Below are 20452 nucleotides of genomic sequence, written 5' to 3'. Positions count from 1 at the left end.
CGTGCACCAAATATGAATGAACACGCCGCCGTTACATAGATCTGAAGATTTATTAAAACCACAATTGATAAACGAATACATTTTCATGTCCAGGAGAGTGACTTCACTTAGCTACACGTCCTGACAAAATAGCTTACGCACACATGCGCGCACCCACACACGCTTTTTAGAGGTCCACGTTAATGTCTAACCATTTACATTGTGCGTTTATCCACATATATACAAAATCAAATGATCGTGACATTTAATTTGAAAGAACACATAGTTCGAAAAATCAAATAACAGGCCCACTTGTTACAAATAATCCATTTTTCGACAATAAAACTAAAGAGAAAAATCAAATTTTGATGTGCAAGTTAAAAAATATCCAGAGACTAAAAATATAGACTATTTTGTGTAAGGTGGGGGGATGTGCTGCTTATATTTGGTCCCAGATAATCTTTACGCACACAAATTTACATCTTTTTTTTTTCTTTTACAATAATCAGCGATACACAAATTCAACAGTAGCTCGAAGATCTTTCACAAAACCCCGTGACAAACGCGACACCGACTTGTTCGACACAGTAAAATCACAGTGCAATATAATAACAGGAAGAAGACAAAAAAAACTTTTGGAAAACGTCACAATTACGGTTTTGTGACGGTTTAATATTGCACATCAGTTCTTACATACGTAAAATCAATTCAATTTCTAAGTATCATATTTGTAAGGTCTGGATGTGACCGGTCTAAGTACACTCCGCGCCGGACGACTCCTCTGACAAAGACCGCTGTGCTTTGAAGGGATCGAACCCATTTCCATCTACTGGCACGCAATTCCCAGCTGAACTGTAGCCCTTCTTTTTAACCCTCCTCTCTTCCATCTTGATTGTATCGTACAGCCCCTGCGGTGGCTCCTCTAACAGGTTATCTCTCTCGGAGAAGGACGGTTTCATTTGGCACACGTTGCGCAGCAGCAGCAAAGCTGGTGCGTAAAGCACATTGACGAGGCCCATACCCAGATTCAGCTGCACGAACCCGAGATTGTGCACGATCTGACCGGCCACTATAGGCCCCATGGCATACGCAACAGAATAGGAAATATCTGCAATTGCATAAACGCTTCCGTACACGGAAACGTGTCGCACGTCGACTAAAAACGCAAGCGTTGGCAGCAGGGCGGTGTCTACCAGTGCAATGCCAAAACAAATACCGCACAATGGGGCTATGAGCTCCCCAAAAGTTTTACATGCAGGGACTGTGCAGGACATCGCCCCTATGATCACCATACCCAGAGCTCCATAGAACCACTGTAGATGTGGGTTTTTCGCGGCCAATTTAACCGTTATGTACACACCTAACACATGGGGGAAGAAGGCGGGGAGCCAGGTGAGGCCCATCTCCCACTGAGAGGAGTGCATGGTGGTCTCCATCCAGTTGGCTATGGTGGGCTCGAGAAAAGCCAGGGGGATGTTGCACACTGTCAGCGCCCCGGCCACGACAGCTATGTACGGGTCAATCATGAGTTTGTATATGGGAGTGCCAACTGGCATGTTCTCTCTAGTCCTGTTTGAGAATGGCTTGATCACCGTCAGGAACAGGAAGCCGTCCGCAAGGCAAATGCAGGCGAGCACGATGAAGGGCACCCTCTTACCCGCGAACTCGTACAGGATTCCCCCAAAAGGAGGCGCCACCAGACTCCCGAAAGAGATAAACGCGAGAGCGATGCCCAGCGCCGTGCTCCTCTCCGACTCCTCTGTGTATTTGTCTGCTATCATCGCGAGTCCAGACGTATCGGCGAAAGCCGAACCCAACCCCTGCAAACTTCTGGCCACAAAGAGGGTAGCATAGTTCTCCGCGAACGCAAATATGCAGGTAGACGCGAACATAACACTCAGCCCAATTAAAAGTGGAATGTCGTATCCAACACGGTCTATAAAAGTTCCCGACAGTGGGTTGACTAGCAGCTGCAGGATGGCTTTAGATGCGAAGAGTACTCCAATCTGGACATCTAAATTGTCCTTGAAGCTTTTGTCTTGGCTTGTGCTGTTGGCTGAGGTGTTGGGGTGCATCACTACGTGGACGTGCTCTGACTGCTCACTCTCCAGATCCGCTAGATAGTCTGGGATAATTGGCACGATTACCATGTAGAGCATATTGTCCAGCAGGAGAGCCACGCAGACGATCACCAATATGATCCGTCTTTGCTGATGTGGATCCTTCATCGCGGTGCCTAACTGCTTGGTCCTTTCACTCATCTCGGACAGTTTCACAGCGGCAGATTTGGCCAGTCCGGATGCTGCTCCTTCTTCATCCATGATGTGCTTTTTTAAAAATGGTTCTTTCTCTTAAGTTGTGCTTTACGCGTCTGCTGTCGGTCTCTCAACACCTCGGACGACTCATTAGCGGCTGCTGTGCACTGATGTGATGCTCCCCGTCCTCACCTCGCCTGTGCGTAAAGGGAAAGGCAAAGAACTTCATCGGTGGAAATTGCTTCTCTCTGCTCCCTGAACTTGTCCTCGCCTCACTCGCGTCCGTTGCTGTTTCATGATCTCCCGAGAAGTGACGTGGTGAAGTCGTAGAATTTCTGCAACGCGCAGAGGCTTCAGCTGCTGATCTCACATGACAAAGTTATTTTGGAACGACGTTTTTCTTATTTGCTGGACCGTGGGTGCCCAGTCTCCTCTCCGTGCCCCTACCTCCTCTCACCTGTAGGACGTTTGCGCTCCGCTCTGAGTCCACGAGTGTCTTCGTGGCCATTGGCGCACATTAACCCGGAGGTCTGGCGCTATTTTAGTCCCATTTCTTTGCTCCCCCTTTCACCAGGAGTTATGACGCATCACCAGTTTCCCCCGAGTGGATCCCTTCAACACATGCCTCTTTTATGTTAATTTCCAACCATGGCAGCAATCACTTCCAACCAATAAGAGCTTGCGGGCTGCGTACATCATAGTTCTTTACAAGAGCCGCAAAGAAAAGGCTTCATATGGCGTTACAGTTGGCATTTTACATGACAGTCTTAATGAACTGATGTCCGCATGCCGCTAACAGGTTTGCTCTCATCATAATTTAAAATACATTAATGTCATACGTGCAAGACACGCATGCTTCACAACGTATTTTTCTTCCCCCCCCTCCGCACGTGATTTAAAACATAAATCTCTTGAATTATGTGACAGGTATTTACCGGAAACCAGCATTTAAACGACGCATTTTTTTTTAAAAAAAACATATAATTTGCGGCGTGAAATGAAAGGTTCTAAGATTAACCTGAGTCATAAAAAGCCGTGGGTCACAATCTCCAAGTTTTAGCGCTGAACAGATCATTTGTATATAACTGGAACTCTCCGCTCTATAATCCCAATGTGAGATATTGGCGCCATCCAGTGGACAATTTGAGTAGCTACAACGTATCTGACAACACAAACTATGAAAGGAGCCGTCTTGGGTGGAATTTAAAATTTAAAAACAGATTGGATCTTCATGTAGAAACCAAATTAAAATCAAATGAATTTAAAACAGTAGTATGAGATTGTGAATAAAACAACGTTCTCCTTTTGTAAACTTTTATTTTAAATTATTTTGCAAATACAGCAAAAAGTATTTTCAGCAACTAAAATAAAATTAATGGGTTGCACTCAACCAAACGGAACAGAACATTAGTAGGCAGCTGTGGTCTGTTTATAAAGTCATAGTTTCTTCTTCCAAGGGTCTCAAGAACATGGATCACCTCTGGCAAATTGACACCTTACCCGTGAGAGAGAGATCAACGAGTTCTGACTCTAATCCAGACAGCCACCACTAGAATAAAGATGGTATCCTATGCTAGGCTGTGGCTCTTGGTTGTAAGACCGACCCTGCTCTCCATGCTCTTGCAGAAGCAGCACTCCCAAGACTTGTCAGCATGGAGCAGAAGCTCGCTAAGAACCCTACACAAGCTGTCATACTGTGCTGATATTGAAGCTGGAGGAAGCAGGCTATGTTTCAGGTCTCACCAGGAGAAGCCACTCAGTACCTAGAGCCTTGGTTCATACCGCACCATAGTGGAAAAGAAAGAGTTGTCTGACTAATCTTCCAATACTGAGGACAGTCACTGAATGAGCTACTGTTGCACTACTGTAGGTAGGGCCTTAGTTACTTGGTGCCCTGCTTAAGTTCTGTCAGTACTCGGTTGCTGTATGTAAGGACATAAATGTTCCACCAGATCTGCCTGCAGTCCACTGACACACCCGTGCCAAGGTAAATCTGGCGTGACATGCAGTGGGAGGAAGAGCCAGCTACCTACAAATGGCAGCTGACACAACATGCAGCCCTTGTTGTGCTCCTGTGTCATGTTTGGGTGACAAGTCCAACTTGGTCAAGATTGTGGACCACTCTTTATGTGGACAATTGTCTGAATATCACTTGCACTTCTGCTGAAGCCAAAGCTCTCATCATTAACCTATGCCATCCCCGAGCAGCTGTTTAGAAAACCGGAAGGGATTGGCAATAAAGGCTGCACGCTTCCTTGCTCTCTCTCTCCCGCGCCTCCTATGCCACTCTGCTCTGCGGAGAGTTTTCAACTTCTTCCGCAGGATGTTATACAGCTCTTTTAAAGCTTGCTTGTCTTGGTGAATTAGATCTCCTCAAAGAGCTCCTACTTGTGACAAGTAGCAGGAAAATAAATAAATTGTAAATAATAAAAACATACAAATCTATTATATCCATAAGCAATCAGCTTTAGCACATCCAAGAAATCTACATGAGGCTTATTGCTTGGAAACATTCCTCAAATATAAGTGGATCATTGCACAGTGAGTCAGATGTAGAAACAAATCTAAATAAAAGGCATTACATTGGTATTGCAGAAATTATTTGGAAGATTAAATGTCATTGATTATATTGCTGTTTTTGGAGTTGGACTTCTTGTGATTATTCCGAAATTACTAAACAATATTGACCTCTCACGTGTAATTTTGACATTTCCTTAGTATTTCAACGCTGGAGGTTGAAAAATAAAAAAAAGTTTAAACTTGTATTAATACATTCATTTGATGCTCAAATTCAAATATTTCTTCTTCTTTTTTTTTCGTACTTAAAAACTATACTCTAGCTATATTGTTCTAGAGACACACTTTTTTCAAAATTTTCATAACCCCTGTTGACTTTGTCCATAATACGTAATTCTGAACTACACTTCCGGTCATTTCCGTCGCGTATTGATGACGCAACACGCAGGAGAACTTTCACGAACCCTTTGGTAATTTCGTCAGAATATTGCGCACTTATTTCTGGAGGTGAACGACAAAGCTCGTTTCTGGGTATGTAACGTTAAATTACCTTCTATGTTGTAAAAATTGCTGTTTTAAATTTAAATCACACTGCAATTGCGCACTATACTACAAGGCCATAAAGATTATAAGGGAATTTAAAATGGTTGCAACGAAGTAGGACCGTGACAGCTAGCTTCATTACCTAAATCAGATGTTATTCACTTTCAAATGTAGATTTACTGTCTTACAATGTTAACATTTGTTGACGACTGTTGACGACTCATCATTAACCTATGCCAGCCGCTTAGCCAACCAAAGCACAGTCAGTTTTAGCTTTAGACCTGTACAGGTAGATGCTAGCAGGTAACTTCTGGTCAACATTTGCAACTGTACTTTCCTAGTCTGGAATGCCCAGATGGGGCATCACTATCAAATGTAGATTTACTGTCTTACAATGTTAACATTTGCTGAGCGACTGTTTTCTTTTTGCTGCTATTAACTGTACTCCTTTTGCCTGTCAGACAGATAACATTTACACATCGTAACCATGTTTGTGGCGAGGCTGACGTGCCTGAGGAGTCTTCCTCTTGTTGGACTCCGTCCTCTCCTGTCTCAGAGTTCTCTAGCTACTAGAGCACCCATCCTAAAGGTCAATCCTCCTCAGTTCAGGCTCCAACAGGTAATTTACTCTTGAATTCAATAGCCTGACCTCCATTTAACATTCTCACTGTTGCCTTTCATTATTGTAAATACAGAGATGCAACACAAAGACATTTAACGCTTACAATTTACCCCTATCAATGTTATCTAAGTTTTATGCAACCCAAAAATTAGTGTCTTAAACTTAATCTGAACAATAATTGGTTACAATTTGAATTCTATGACAAGAGTTCTGTCTTATAAATGGCTTAAATCATTTGTTTTGTTTTAGGAATTTGGGTAGAAGGAAGGCTAAAGGATGTATTATCACATCACTAGTTTACAGTTTGATTGGATTGATTTTCATTGATCGTGCAGATAATTTATTAGAATTTAGGTTACAAGTGCATGTTGTATGACAGGTTTTTGCTTTTCTGTTTTAGGGGTTTTCCTCCAAAGCCAGGTTTGGTTTCCGTCGTGGGAGGACGGCCAGGGACCAGATTAAAGAAGCAGCTTTTGAGCCAGCAACAGATACTGCCATTAAAAGTAATCACTATTACACATGAAATATCAACTCACATGTAGAATTTTCTGACTTTAGTTGTGCTAAAATGTAACAGTTCAGAGTAATGTCAAGATTTGCTTAGGTACTGAATATTTGAAACTGTGCCCATGACAACTGTATCTGTGCTCCCAGTTGACAGTCTGGGCAGAATGGTTCTGGCAGGAGGTGCAGCAGTCGGCCTTGGAGCTCTGTGCTACTACGGACTGGGCATGTCCAATGAAATCGGTGCCATTGAGAAAGCGATGTGAGTGACCTTGTCTTGTGTGTTTCTCTTACCCCAGTTCCTTTATAGATTCCTAACATAATATGACTTTCTTTTTTGTAGGATCTGGCCCCAATATGTGAAGGACAGAATCCACTCCACCTACATGTACTTTGCAGGCAGTGTTGGGCTGACAGCTTTGTCAGCTGTAGCAATGAGCAGGAATCCAGCAATAATGGGTCTGATGATGAGCGGATCCTGGCTGGTAAACATTCTAAGCTGACCTGATAGATGTGTTGTTCAGATCAACTTTGCTGTGGAAATAGAACCCACTGAGTGTACGTCAACGTCACCGTGTCTGACTTTTGCTAATTTATTCTAGACAAAACACAAGCTCTATCTGCCTCCCCAGATTGAGTTTAAAGTCAAAAACAGACTGGTTCTTTATGTAGCAACCAGAGCAAAGGCCAGAGTACTGATACAGAAGTCAAAATCTTTCTATACTGTGGTGCTATAGCTGAATTAAAAACTGCACTAGTATTAACATTGGGGAACCTGTCTGGAACTGGTCTTGGGGAGTCTTTGATTTCCAAAAATATTAACACCAAACAATAAATCCAAGTGAGTCAGGCAAAGCTGCACAAGGTAAGCATCTAGAGACAATGTGGAGCAAAGCCCACATAGCAATTTAAAAAAAGAAAAGCACAATAAAACAAAAACAGCAATGGGGCATTCGAAGTGACAAAGCAAGTCTAATAAATGTAAAGAAATTAAGCAAAGCAGAGGTTTTACCATTTATCATGGACTGAGTTAGTAAAAGTTAGAATGATTTTAGTTTCTTGAATAGGCCATTAATGTGTTGTTCTGATGTTTAATCCAATCCAGGCAATTGGTGCAACCTTTGCAGCGATGATTGGTGCTGGCATGCTGGTCAGGTCCATTTCCTATGAGAACAGCCCAGTTCCCAAGCACCTGGCCTGGATGTTCCACGCAGGTGAGTCTGACCTGTGTGTTTCCTGACTGGAACAGCAGACATTCACTCAATGATCCAGTGAATAAATGATCTTAATGTTTAGAGCTTGTGTTCTGAACCTGGTATTTCTTTTGAAATCACAAGGTGTGATGGGTGCTGTCATTGCACCTCTCACTCTCCTGGGGGGACCCCTGATGTTGAGAGCTGCCTGGTACACAGCAGGCATCGTGGGAGGTCTGTCTACAGTTGCTATGTGTGCCCCCAGTGAGAAGTTCCTCAGTATGGGGGGACCTTTGGCTGTTGGATTTGGAGTGGTCTTTGCATCTTCCCTCGGTGAGTATTGGGCTTTGTGCTGATCGGATCGACCGCTGTATCTGTTTTACTGTCTTAATCCACCGAACAGATCAATGAAGTCATGGTCATTTTGAAAGATGCACAGATTGCAGGTGGCTTGTGCAAAACTCACATTTAAAACTATGGAGATTTAATTGTTTTTTTTTGCAAACTAAGCAACATAGACACATGTTTTTGGTTTAAATTAGTTTTTTATGTCTTTGCAGTGTTTAAGTTTTGAGTTTTGTCAGGATGGACGATACATTTTTTAATCTTGAATACGTCAGATACTGTCAAACATGTCAGTAGTGTTGACTTTCTCCAGTGAAGCAAGCTATTTGCCACCTGTGCAATGCTTTAGGACACAAGGGCAATCTTCTATAAATGAGTTTAATTAGTAATATATTGAAATATATTTAATTAGTGACTTGGACAAAGGAGGAGCAGGCTAAGTTTAAAAAGCAGACCGCAGAAAAGAAAAACTGGACTCGGCTACAGCCAGGCTCCAGACCCTGACAATGAGAAGGCACCTGGGGGAGTTATATTTATGAATGCTGGCAGTTATTTCGGTTTGAACCGTGAACGTATATATGGCCGTCATTGATGTTTAACCTTTTAATCTCAGTCAGTTTGCGGCAAAAATGCTCAAACATTGGGGAAAAGGTCAAGATTACTGTTTGATACTCGCATATCGGAACACAAGCGTATACAGTAAAATTTAGGTAAACATCGTATTTAAATAGATATATTGCTCCCTCACCTAACCAGATCGGATTATTTAAACTCACTGATCGGTGATTGGCCCCAAAAGTCCCGATTGTGTAAAGCCTAGTGAGTATTAGGCAACCTAAGTTTGGACACCTTTTCTGAGGTGTAGAACAGACTAGGGATGATCACAAGTTCAATTTTACAAATAAACTTGCTCATTTTCATATCCCATTATTTTCATTACACATATATTTGTACATATTATAAATTCTGAGATATACAGCCTAACCCTGATGCACCACAACAAAGTTGATCTCCTTTCACGCTCCCATTTCAGGATCAATGTTCCTTCCACCCACTTCTGCGTTTGGAGCTGGCCTGTATTCAGTGGCTGTTTATGGAGGCCTGGTCCTGTTCAGCATGTTCCTGCTCTACGATACACAGAAGGTCATTAAGAGAGCAGAGACGCACCCTCTTTACGGAGTACAGAAATATGACCCCATTAACGCGTAAGTTATTCAGGGAGCTAAACTCTCCAGTGTGTTTGTGTGTTTGCATCATCATATACATTTAATCTCTTTTTTTTTTAAACATTTGACAGGTGTATGGGGATTTACATGGACACGCTGAACATCTTCATGAGGCTGGTGATGATTCTGGCTAACGGTGGTGGAAACAGGAGGAAGTAAAAGCTGACATTCTAAGCAAACTTCAGTTTTACCGTCTGCAGAGCTACACAGAAACACGATTATAGTAGCAGCAAATACCAGGCGTCATCCCTCACTGACCAGCCTGTCGGTCTGGGAAATTAATGTGAATGCTTAGAAACACCTAAAGAAAAAAATGGCTAATTCAAAGTTCCTCCTGTGATTGAAAAAACGTGCGCTCTGTTATTTGGGTGACAGATGGGTTGAATATATTACTGCATAATTATTTCCATCTTCATTGTTTCCTTTTTAATGTGTATTTATTTACAGTTGAGAAGATTTCTGTTTCTAATAAATGAACAAACAAGCTGTTTATTTGGTTTTTTTCCTAATTTGATTTCAGTTTGTAAGTGAGATTTTCAATGTTTCAGCCGATCTGCCCAGACCATCAGAGACCAGTGGGGGTCCACCTCGTATTTCCTAACTAACCATCAGTGTGTTGTAGCTGATGACAAAAGCTTAGCACAGTAATCCTCTTGTCCACCATCTGGCTTCGCCTCTAAAATTAAACCTTCAAACCAGGGCACTTCAACAGATGCTAACATCTGTAAAAGCGCAGGTGCTTCATTAAAGCACGCACACGTGGGTCACACAGCTGCCAGGCAGTGTTTTAATCTCACTACATGTTCATTTTAAAGACATTTATTCGCATGCTTTGTGACCTCCGCAGATGGGAGGGTTAGAGGGCAATAATGCACGAGGGCGGGTGTGGCCATCTGTCCTCGCTGCCGATAAAAGTCTTTGAGTCATGACATGATATTTACGGTCTTTATTCAACATTGCCATGTTTGCCTGCATCATCACAATTTTGCTTTTTCTTTTTCTTAAATAATACTGCACAAAAAAGGATATTTTCTTCCATATTAATGAAAGTTGTTAGCTGTCAAAGCTCAGTACAACAGATACTGCACCTCCTACAAATGATTTTAAATGTCAAAAACACTCTACCTTTGATAATAATCTATGAAAATAATTCTGCAAGAGGCATTCTCCACCTAAACAACAAGACTTGTATCTAAATTCTGCTCACACAGCTGCATGTTGTGTATCACGCCTTTATTTTTCTCTAAATTATCCGATCTGTTAAAGTGTTGATGTACGTCGAAGTTTAAATGTCAATAAAGCAGTTAATAATTGTTATAGTGCAGGTGCCAAACAATGATTCATTTTTAACCTCTTCCTATACCAGCATATGGTTGAACACTTCAGAAGTGTTAATTTCCTAACATGAACAACTAATTATTTCATTACCCCCATATAATTTACTATAAGACATGTTTACATTTATTGCAGTTGTCGCAATATTTCAGCTTCCTGTGCATATACTACTACTACTAATATATAATAATTATAATAATATTTCAAGTTGTTAGCCTTTTAAACTTGTCCTTGATTTGAACATTTATTATTGGCTACAGACATAAAGATGTATGAACACATCATCATCGCGTCATATGCTATTTTTGCCCTTGTAAATAAAGACGGTGCGCGACTCCACACCTCAGAGTACAAGCACCTCTGCACAGGAAGTGAACTCCCACACTGCCCTTCCTTTTGGGGGGGGGTCAAAAAATTATGGTTTAAGAACAATTGCTTGGGGGGAAAAATCCCATGCTGAATGTGAGTTGAAGCCGTGCTGTGTGTGATTGACAGGCTACACAGCTCAAGTGGATTGTAGAGGCTGGATAAAGCGTCTGATGTGCATCACTGGTCCACGTGTGTGAGTGAGGATTGTTGTAGCCAGTCAGGAAACTCACGCAGACCTGCAAAACTTACAAATGCTGTCAAAATCAACATGACAGCAGCTAAACGAAAATACGTGCATAAACACAAGTAATCATCATTCTTGGGGAAGAGAGCCATTTCTGTTAAAGGCTGAAATAATCATAAAGTCTTGTGTTGTTACAACGCTTCAGATGGTTGTCATCATCAGATGCAGAGGTGTGATGTTCACACTGTACCGTGTGAAACCTACCCTTCCGCATGTGGATTTGGTTGGAGATGTCTGTGGAGTGAAGGGATGCGTCACTGGATTAGCGCCTGAGACTCTATCCCAGCCTCCTGAGCTGCCGAGACGCCTCCAGAAGCTTTCGACAGGCTATCGCTGCTGGCTTTTTCCCCGTCAAGCCTTCCACATGAGCCAGCCAAGCCTTACCTCCCCACCAGGATGAAGAAAGAACAGTCATCTCAAGCTTTACTGTGTCTCCTCCTGATTCACAATACCTTAGGTGAGGCTCTGTGATTTATTTATTTGCTTATTTGCATGGTTAAGACTTCTCGCCTTCCTCTTATCTCGTTAATCCTCTCACAAACAGAGGGCATGCCCATCTTAGCGTAGCCTCTCCTCAATGTGTATATGTTTGTCTTGTGTTTGAAGCTTTCCATCAAATTTCCATGCCTCTCTGCTTTTAAATTGCTGCTTTTATATCACATGAGTGCTCATTTGTCTCTTGCATTGTATTAAAATTTCTCCTTAAATTTGAACAAAATCCAGTCAAATATGCTGTCATTTTTAGGACCTTTTCCATTGGACCTTTTTAATGTTTTAATTCCTCTTCTTCTCAAACATTATTTTTCCCATTAAGGACAATCGGACTATGCTCCATATTTCTATGATAATGGACCTGGCAGCAAAAATGGGAATATGGCCTTGTTTAGCATTTCTGAAGACACAGCAGTAGGTAAGTGTCAGGTTTAGGGTTCCAGTTACATATTTGGTTTTGGTCTTTATTTTTATATTTTTTTACACACTTGGAGGTGATAATGAAAACGATCACACGAGTGTTGGAGCTCCAGTTAATCACTATAATACCTTTTGGACTGTGACATGTGCGAAGACTTACTGAAAGAAAACAACAACGGCCGTGACTCATCTAACCTCATTATGGGGCATTCACGCAGAGTTAGGAGACATTCTGCTTCTGTTGTTGCTGTCAGGGACACATGTGTACGTCCTGAACGGCACCGATCCAGAGGGGGACCCTGTACGTTACGGTCTGATGTTTGAAAAGGGCTCCAAGGAATACTTTAGAGTGGATTCCAAATCAGGAAATGTGAATTTGGTTCAGGAGCTTGATAGAGAGGTAAACTTATATTGCTTTTTTCGAATTTATATTTTATTTACAGCAAGTTAAATGTTGCCTATTCCTTTGTAGATACAGGATGAAATCTCAGTCCTTGTGAGCATAACAGACGGTCGCAATAAAGTAAGTTCTACTGTTTTATCAACCATGATTCATAATACATTTCTTTAAGAGTTTCTGCCATAGGGTTGTAAACTTCATGCAGGCTGTTGTGAAAAGTTAATATCAAAAATTATGATGTATTCAAATTTGTAAATATGTTTGTTGTTCGGCTGCTTTTAGGTTGTTGAGACTGTGAGAGTCCTTGTCACTGATGCCAACGATGAGGCACCTAAGTTTCAAAACTTGCCATTCATTGTTGACGTATCAGAGGTAGAGGACATCTTGATCTTATCTTATCTTACGTGACACATTGTAATAATAATTTAAAAAAAAACTGGAAATCCTCACCGTCCATAAATTCTCTTGACACTTCGCTAGGACGCGGCTGCAGAAAGTAGCATCTACCGTGTCCAAGCAGTGGACAAGGACATGGGATCAGGGGGCAGCGTCTCTTATATTTTACAGGTAATCCTGCAATGCGATTTTATGCAGACGATGCACAGCTGTGAACCTGGAAATTCTAAAGTTGATTTATAATCTTTTGGCACCTGTAATAAAGCAAAGCCTCCCTTTGATCACTTATCAATTATACAAGAAATTTACTTTTTTGTTTTAAGTTTTATTTTCTGCTTTTAAATCACATACAGAGCTGTTAATAGTTTACATGGAAACTACTTACTGAAGCTGCTAACAGACTCCCAACATGTGTATCAACTTTATTCCCACAAATACTTGGCTGGAACAAGCATTTATTTCAACATATAAATGTTTTACTTTAGGATCTGTTTCCTGTGCAGTCACTGGCTTATTATGAAGGTCAGATATGGAGTAAAACAAGAGTTTGAGCAGTGCTGCCATATGGAGGGAGGATAGGGGACATGGTGCAGATTAATCTCATACCAGAATGCAGTTTGGGAAGGGTGTTACTTTACTGGATTAAATTTTAATTACATTTGAGCAAGGCACTGACGGCGTAATATGGGCATAGATTTGGCCTAGACCAACAGCCCAGATCACAGGATTTGCTCATGTGAGTGAAACTACAACGATAAAAAGGGGTTAAATGAAGCAGGTTGAGTTATGAAAAATGAGAGCCATGTATAAAATGACCCTAATTGATTTTGTTCCCTGTTAACTATGTGCTTTTAAACATCAACAGCCCTCCCCGTTTTCCAAGTTTACCATTGATGGGCACAGCGGGATCCTGAGAATCAAACCTGGTGAGACTTTGGATTACGAGACCACTCCCACCCACTTTGTGACAGTGGTGGCAAAGGTAGGAAGCAGTTTCCATTCGCCTTGGATGCTCGTAGCACGACACATTGCTGATGTAATGTACTGTATTTCTAAATATAAAACAATAATAATCAGTCTGAAATGTGGGCTGTTGGTTTCTCAGGATGGAGGTGGCAAATACAAAGGGCGGCATCAGGTTTTGTCCTCCACTGCAACCATAACCATCAATGTTATTGATGCCCAGGACATGCCTCCATCTTTCATAGGGACCCCCTACTTTGGCTACATCTATGAAGTCTCAGTTCCTGTAAGTCCTCTTCTTATTCAATACTAACCATCAATGGGGCCCCTCATCATGTGAATTGACGAAAAGATAAATGATGCGTGTTTGTTTTTACTCTTTCAGGGCTCTGAAATATTCACCGTGCTTGCAAGAGACGGAGATCAAGGCAATCCTAATCCAATATTTTATTCCATTTTGGATGGTGAGAGCAGAACTACAGCCTCTTTATTACATTACATGCACCTGTTAGCTGTTCTGATGATCTATCACCTTTCAGGGAGCGACGGTGTGTTTGACATAAACGGCACCAGCGGATGCATCACCGTGACCACATACCCGACCCTGCTGCGAAAAGAACTGTATGAAATTAAAGTCAAGGTGAAAACAAATGTTTTGTATTATACCATATATTTGAGCTTCCTCCCCATCTAATATAGTACTAATAATATGTTATTATTTAAACCAAGGCTTCCGAAATTGGACTAAATGACCAGCTGCAGGCATACGCCGTTACGACAGTCACGGTCCGTGTGGTGGACCTCAATAACCATCCTCCCACCTTCTACGGCGAGAACGGGCCACAGAACAAGTTTGAGGTCACCATGCACGAGCATCCTCCAGCAGGGGAGATCCTCAGAGGCTTTAAGATCACCGTCAATGACTCGGATCAGGTGGACTTCCCTTACCTGTTTCCCTCAGTAGAGATTGGTTCAACAGACACTCGAATGTTCTACCAAGATATTCAGTTTTAAGTGACGTATTAATTAATGAATGTGGGGAAAGATGGTGGCTTTCCTGCTTTTCTGCTCACAGAAAATTCTGTTGATAGAACGTCTTTAAAAAGTTCCCCCAAGACCAAAGTCATTTACAGCTTTTGTAATCTGTTGTTTCTTCTCTTCTGTCCAGGGTGCGAATGCCAAGTTCAAACTGAGACTCGTGGGGCCGAGTCGAGTGCTGCGAGTGGTTCCTCAGACGGTGCTCAACGAAGCGCAGGTGACGATCATCGTGGAAGACGCAGCTGGCATCGACTACGAGAAGGGACCGACTCTCTCTTTTAAGGTCTTTCTTTAAATAAGAAACAGTTTGGGAAATTACAACATTTATCGTACAGCTGTGACAGGGCTGTCTTTATTTTCTGATTCCTGACATCACTATACCAAAGGGAGTCACCACATTTACCCCACTACAGCTGCCAAATATTAGAAGTGCATTAGTTTTTGTTGATTTGCCTCAACAGCTGCTCGCAGTCGAGATCGACACCCCAGAGAGGTTCAGCGCCACCGCTGACATTGTCATCAACCTAAAGGACACGAATGACAACGTCCCAAAATTCACGTCGGAGTATTACATCGGCAGGATCCCCGAGAACTCTCCCGGAGGCTCCAGCGTTGTGTCTGTAATGGTGAGCGCGCCTGGGCAAAATTTAGCCCCGCAGAAGAGATTATGTGATCATCAATCCACCAGCAGGAAGTCACATGATCAGGAATGCTTGTCTAAATTAATCTAAAACATGAGCGTGAGCTTGAGTATCTATCTATCTATCTATCTATCTATCTATCTATCTATCTATCTATCTATCTATCTATCTATCTATCTATCTATCTATCTATCCATCCATCCATCCATCCATCCATCCATCCATCCATCCATCCATCCATCCATCCATCCATCCATCCATCCATCCATCCATCCATCCATCTCTCTCTCTCTAATCCAGGCAAATGATCCAGATTCGGGACCTTGGGGTGAAGTCAAATACACGATTTATGGATCAGGATCCGATTTGTGAGTCAGAATCCTTTTATTACAGCCATTTTTGGTTTTGTTTGATGGAATATGGACCTATATAAAACACATTATTTAATTATTCCACATTATTATGTTTGTTTTCCTGTTCCTGAGTAATTGTGGCATGGGTTCCTAACCCAGCAGCAGATATTTTTACCTCCTTGGTGGAAGCAGCAGGCAGGAAAGTAGTCTGATTGGCCCTTCTGCTGCACTTACAGCTCCCTCTAAACGGCAGCAAGATGCCGGCTAATCTCCTAATTGGATCAGAGCATTAAAAATAGACATCCTGGCCCATCTCACATAGGCAGAGCCAATTAACATGCAATGTGACAGCTGGAGGCGCAGAGATGGGAGCTTTAAAAACAAGGCAGCATTCAGTGCGAATTTATGCTCGTCGCCAGGCGGCAACCTGAGTTAATTGCGTGAAAGTTATCAGTTTCAAAACAACTTGTGAAATTTCACAGTGAAAAGCAGAAAAAGATATCTGTAGAATGGCAAGAAGCCCAAAGCTGAGCTGGAACACATGGATGTTAAGGCTTCCTGATTAATCTAAAAGTGTTGTGATGAAATTACAACAGTTATAGCATTGCTTGCTTAACAAACATCCCGAATATCATTACCTCTTCTGTTTGTTAACTATTCTGATTATTGAAGTACCAGAAGCATTTTAAGAATAGATAACTTGGATGAGTCACGTTCAGAGTCGCAACTTTATCAGTATAAAGAAACACCTTATTTTAAGAGTGTTTGAGGACATCTGTGGCGACAGCGGCGTGACTCACGTCTGAAGTGTTCTGACGCTGCAGGTTTCACATCCACCCGTCATCGGGGCTCATCACGACCCAGCCCTGGACCAGCCTGGACGCCGAGGTCAGGTCCAAGTACAACTTTTACATCAAGGCTGAAGACTCGGAGGGGAAGTACAGCTTGGCGGAGGTCTTCATCACCGTTCTCGACATGAACGACCACCCTCCGGAGTTCAATGAAGACCTCCTGGAAAAGACCATGATCATCGGCGCTCCTGTCAAAGTAGAGGTAAATGGTGTGACGCCGATTCATGAAGTCCAGAACTGATGAATGTCAGTTAAAGGGACAAAATTAAAGATTTCAAAAAGCTTTTCTTGACTTTTACTGTTATTTATTTGAAAAAAAAGGGCAGCTTTTCTCAAAATGTTGCATTATTCTGATTAAATTCAGTATGTTTGTGAGGTCACTGGGACAGGCATCCAATTTTTGTTGTTGTTCCATCGACTGTCAATAGGCAGTGGATGAGGACGCAGAGTCTCCAAACAACGTCATCGAATACTCCATCATGACGGCAGATCCCGACAACGCCTTCGAGATCAACACCGACACTGGAGAAATCATGCTAAAGCCATTCATCAAGTCCATGGAGATAGTGCAGAACATCACCAAGGAGAAAGAATGCAGGTGGTCTCTGGTGGTCCAAGCCAGGGACAGGGGCTCGCCATCCTTCAGCACAACCGCTGTGGTCAACATCGATATCACCGAGGCGGTAAGACCTGATTTCCTTCACAGCATCGTGGCAGCGCTTTTTATGCCGCGCCTGAGCCTAAAGCCAGTTAGGAGCCTTGTAACATTACAGCTACGCAGCAACTAATTCTGCATCCTCATTTCAGACACATTTCCTTTGCCGCTTTCTAAAGGATAATTCTGCTGATTAGAGTCAACAGTGACTTCATTTTATGTTTTACATTTTCTATTAAAAAGGAATTTGCAGGGCAGAGTGAACTAATAGTGCTGATTTTGGTTGTTTGCCTTCTAGTTGTTGACCTGACCTGAAAAATATTTTTAAAACCCCCCAAATCAGTTTCTGTGTGAAGAATAGACGTAGGTCCCTTTCTCCTGCTTATTTAATAATACAATTATATTTGTTTAGCACCTTAACAGAAATGAACAACAGAATTATCCTTAACTTTTCGCTCCAATCACTCCATACATTTAAAAAAAAAAAGCTTAATGTTTTCACCAGGATTTTGCCCTGTCATGCTGCAAGATGAGATGACTTTATGTTTTTCAATGTTTCTGTGTTGTGAATCGTGCATTTCAGGTCAAAGGTCGAGTCATTTCATACTTCATGGGCCTCAGCAAGCGTCCGCTGACTGTTTTTGGGATTTTTTTCAGCATTGTCATATCCCTAATTTTACTAACAATCTGCATATCCACTATCCTGTACTGCAATGCAGTGAAAAAGTCCCGAATCAACCCTGAAAGTAACTATATAAAAGTAATCCGGAGAACAAAGTGAGACATATTTGACATGCAGTTCTGATAACTGCTTCATTTAAAAAGTAAGTATATTTTTATGGGTCTATTGTCTGTAAAGGAGACCATGAGCGCACTTTTCTATTAACAACAGATTTAAAGTTTGTTATCTTTGTTAAACAAGATTGAGGATATTTAGCTGCCCAAATAATTTGGTCATTCAGTCTCCATTTCCTCCTGAACATTTCATTCTGTTGCCATGAACATCATATTTCTTATCAATCCTTCTGCACAGCACTGCCAGATGCATTCTCAACAACTAGTTTTGCCTAGTTACCTTTTTATTAGCAGTCCTATAGTACATGAGAGGTTGGATGACTGGGTGTGAGGTTTCACACGCTGGTAGAGTTCTTGCCTGGGTTGCCTCTGTCAGTGCTTTGCACCTCCATCTGCTGCATGCAAGCTTAATACAAATGCTACGCTAGCACTTGGTTTCAGCCCCCTGTACTCGATTCAAATCATTTTACTTTTGCTCTTTTACAGACTCCTCTCAAGGGGCCTATGGCAGCTTTTTTACTGAGAAGTAGGGACAATCCTATGAAAGCTTTAGGCATGGTCATTGGTATCATTAGCGTATTGGTAGGGGTGACAGTTTTCATCTCCACAGCCATTTACATGCGCAACGCAAAGTCAAACAGGATAGCGCCAGTCCGTCGCATCATTAAGAGGCGACCCAAGGACCAGCAGCCCTGGACCTTCAGGATGCCCATCATCAAATTCAGTAATCCTGCAGACAAGTTCCTTATTGACAACCCAGAGTTGGGCCTGCAGCAGAGCAGCGGCAGCCCCCGCCCCAAACCTCCACCCCCCAGTGCTCCTTGTCTGCCTCCTCCGCCGCCTTCTAACACCCGCATCAGCGAATGGCAGCGTGCCGTTCCGACAATATCCGGCGCGTTGGTCTCCAGAGGCTCCAAGAAAGCTAAATCCAGCCGGCGTAAGGAGGGAAATATCAGCTCTGCTTTAGTGTCAGAGCTGAAGCTGAAGCTGGAGCAGAAAATCAATGAGAACAACCAAGGTTATTACTAGTGCACGTACAACAAAAGTCATCCGATGTTGATAAAGTTATCACCTGAACCACAGGAGGTGATCAATTCGGCTTAGCCAGCCTTTCATCACCTGTGAATGATGGTCTTACACAATTGTTATGCTACTAAACTAACAGGCTCCACAGCATTTTTATCTGGCCTGCAAGAAGAGTCAAAGGTGTAAGGTCACTCACCTCAATGCCAACATGAGTAGCTCATCCTAATTGTAAGAAACATTTCATCCAGCTCACTGGAAAGTGCAGCTGAAAGACAGGATCTAGGAGAATAAAAGACAACGTGGGTCCTTATAAAGTGCTAAAGGACACTTGTGTTCATACGTTTTGTTGTGTAACATCAGCACCTTCAAAGCAGAGAAGTTGCTCTTTTTTATGAGTTCCATGTGCCACTGTAGGTTTCAGTAATAATAGTTGCTTTTTATTTCAGTGTTTTATAGTAGCAAATGCTTTTATATGATTACAATGTCTCTATTTTAAATGTACAGCACTGTATTATTTTCATTATTTTGTGCATGTATGTAACAAGACTTCACCATTCCATGGTTGCATCTTGGAACAGCAAATAAAAGTAAATACATTTTAAAAATAGGCAATATCAACATTTTTAAGCAACATTTAGGTCGCTCTGTATATATCTTGCGTGAAAAATTGTAGGGTAGAACATTTGTCAGACATTTTAAATCCACATTAAGTAACTTTACATGTTACTCTTAAATGCCTTCTAATGTAGGCAAAAAACGTTGGAGTCCTTTGATGCTGTAGTATGAGTGTATCTAGAAATCATACTTATCTGGTCCATCGAAGTAATATATTTGTACTGTCTTTGTATTGTCATTATTTTAAATAAATATTTGAAAATAATTGCTTTCTTGTGTAATTTTCTCTCTTTGGCAGCTGTTTAATTTATTCTGTTTGGATCCTTTTTGACAGACTAACAGCAGAATTTCAAATCAAAGAAAAAGATGTATATTATAAAAAAATGATGTTATGATGTTTTTTTTAAACTGACTTAATTTCAATTGAAATCGACACCTCCGTCTGGATGTAAATATAATGCAGAGATGGTGGTTCTGAGCTGTTTTTGAATGGATATATCTGCTGACTGGGATTCTCACTGAAAATCACATTAATCTGCTTAGTGAGTGTATGTACGTATAAGTGCACAGGAAAACACAGCTTATGTAATAAATCCTCTGAATTATTGTCCAAAAAAGGATCAGATTGTGTCTTAGTATTTGTCTTTGTCTTTTAATCCACCCTGAACATCAATT

General features: G+C 41.7%; 3 protein-coding genes across 5 annotated transcripts; 2 read left to right on the top strand and 1 right to left on the bottom strand.

Annotated features, from left to right (window-relative positions):
* Window positions 1-31: 31 nt before the first annotated feature.
* Window positions 32-2842, bottom strand: slc18a3b (solute carrier family 18 member 3b). Its single transcript, XM_057049539.1, has one exon. It carries the CDS (start codon window positions 2298-2300, stop codon window positions 732-734), a length of 1569 nt encoding a protein of 522 aa, XP_056905519.1. The 5' UTR covers window positions 2301-2842; the 3' UTR covers window positions 32-731.
* Window positions 2843-5157: 2315 nt separating this feature from the next.
* Window positions 5158-9670, top strand: ghitm (growth hormone inducible transmembrane protein). Of its 2 annotated transcripts, none has more exons than XM_057040322.1 (9): window positions 5158-5282; window positions 5756-5913; window positions 6317-6419; window positions 6571-6682; window positions 6764-6905; window positions 7526-7634; window positions 7758-7946; window positions 8992-9163; window positions 9256-9670. In XM_057040322.1, the coding sequence occupies exons 2-9, from the start codon at window positions 5782-5784 to the stop codon at window positions 9341-9343; spliced, it is 1047 nt and encodes a 348-aa protein (XP_056896302.1). In that variant the 5' UTR covers window positions 5158-5282; window positions 5756-5781; the 3' UTR covers window positions 9344-9670. The 2 variants fall into 2 exon arrangements, with proteins under 2 accessions (XP_056896302.1, XP_056896308.1); XM_057040328.1 differs by having other exon boundaries at window positions 5161-5282; window positions 5760-5913.
* Window positions 9671-9959: 289 nt separating this feature from the next.
* On the top strand, window positions 9960-20397 carry LOC130529755 (cadherin-related family member 1). 2 transcript variants are annotated; one of them, XM_057040301.1, is made up of 17 exons: window positions 9960-11589; window positions 11947-12042; window positions 12299-12444; window positions 12517-12567; window positions 12727-12816; window positions 12925-13011; window positions 13706-13822; window positions 13946-14089; window positions 14189-14267; window positions 14343-14443; window positions 14533-14736; window positions 14972-15124; window positions 15303-15467; window positions 15783-15850; window positions 16660-16888; window positions 17115-17369; window positions 18623-20397. In XM_057040301.1, the coding sequence occupies exons 1-17, from the start codon at window positions 11529-11531 to the stop codon at window positions 19163-19165; spliced, it is 2589 nt and encodes an 862-aa protein (XP_056896281.1). In that variant the 5' UTR covers window positions 9960-11528; the 3' UTR covers window positions 19166-20397. The 2 variants fall into 2 exon arrangements, with proteins under 2 accessions (XP_056896281.1, XP_056896291.1); XM_057040311.1 differs by lacking the exon at window positions 18623-20397 and adding an exon at window positions 17925-18616.
* Window positions 20398-20452: the final 55 nt, after the last annotated feature.

Source organism: Takifugu flavidus, chromosome 1 (assembly GCF_003711565.1).
Source record: "Takifugu flavidus isolate HTHZ2018 chromosome 1, ASM371156v2, whole genome shotgun sequence".
Taxonomy (NCBI): Eukaryota; Metazoa; Chordata; class Actinopteri; order Tetraodontiformes; family Tetraodontidae; genus Takifugu; species Takifugu flavidus.
This window is presented reverse-complemented; position numbering and strand designations above follow the sequence as displayed.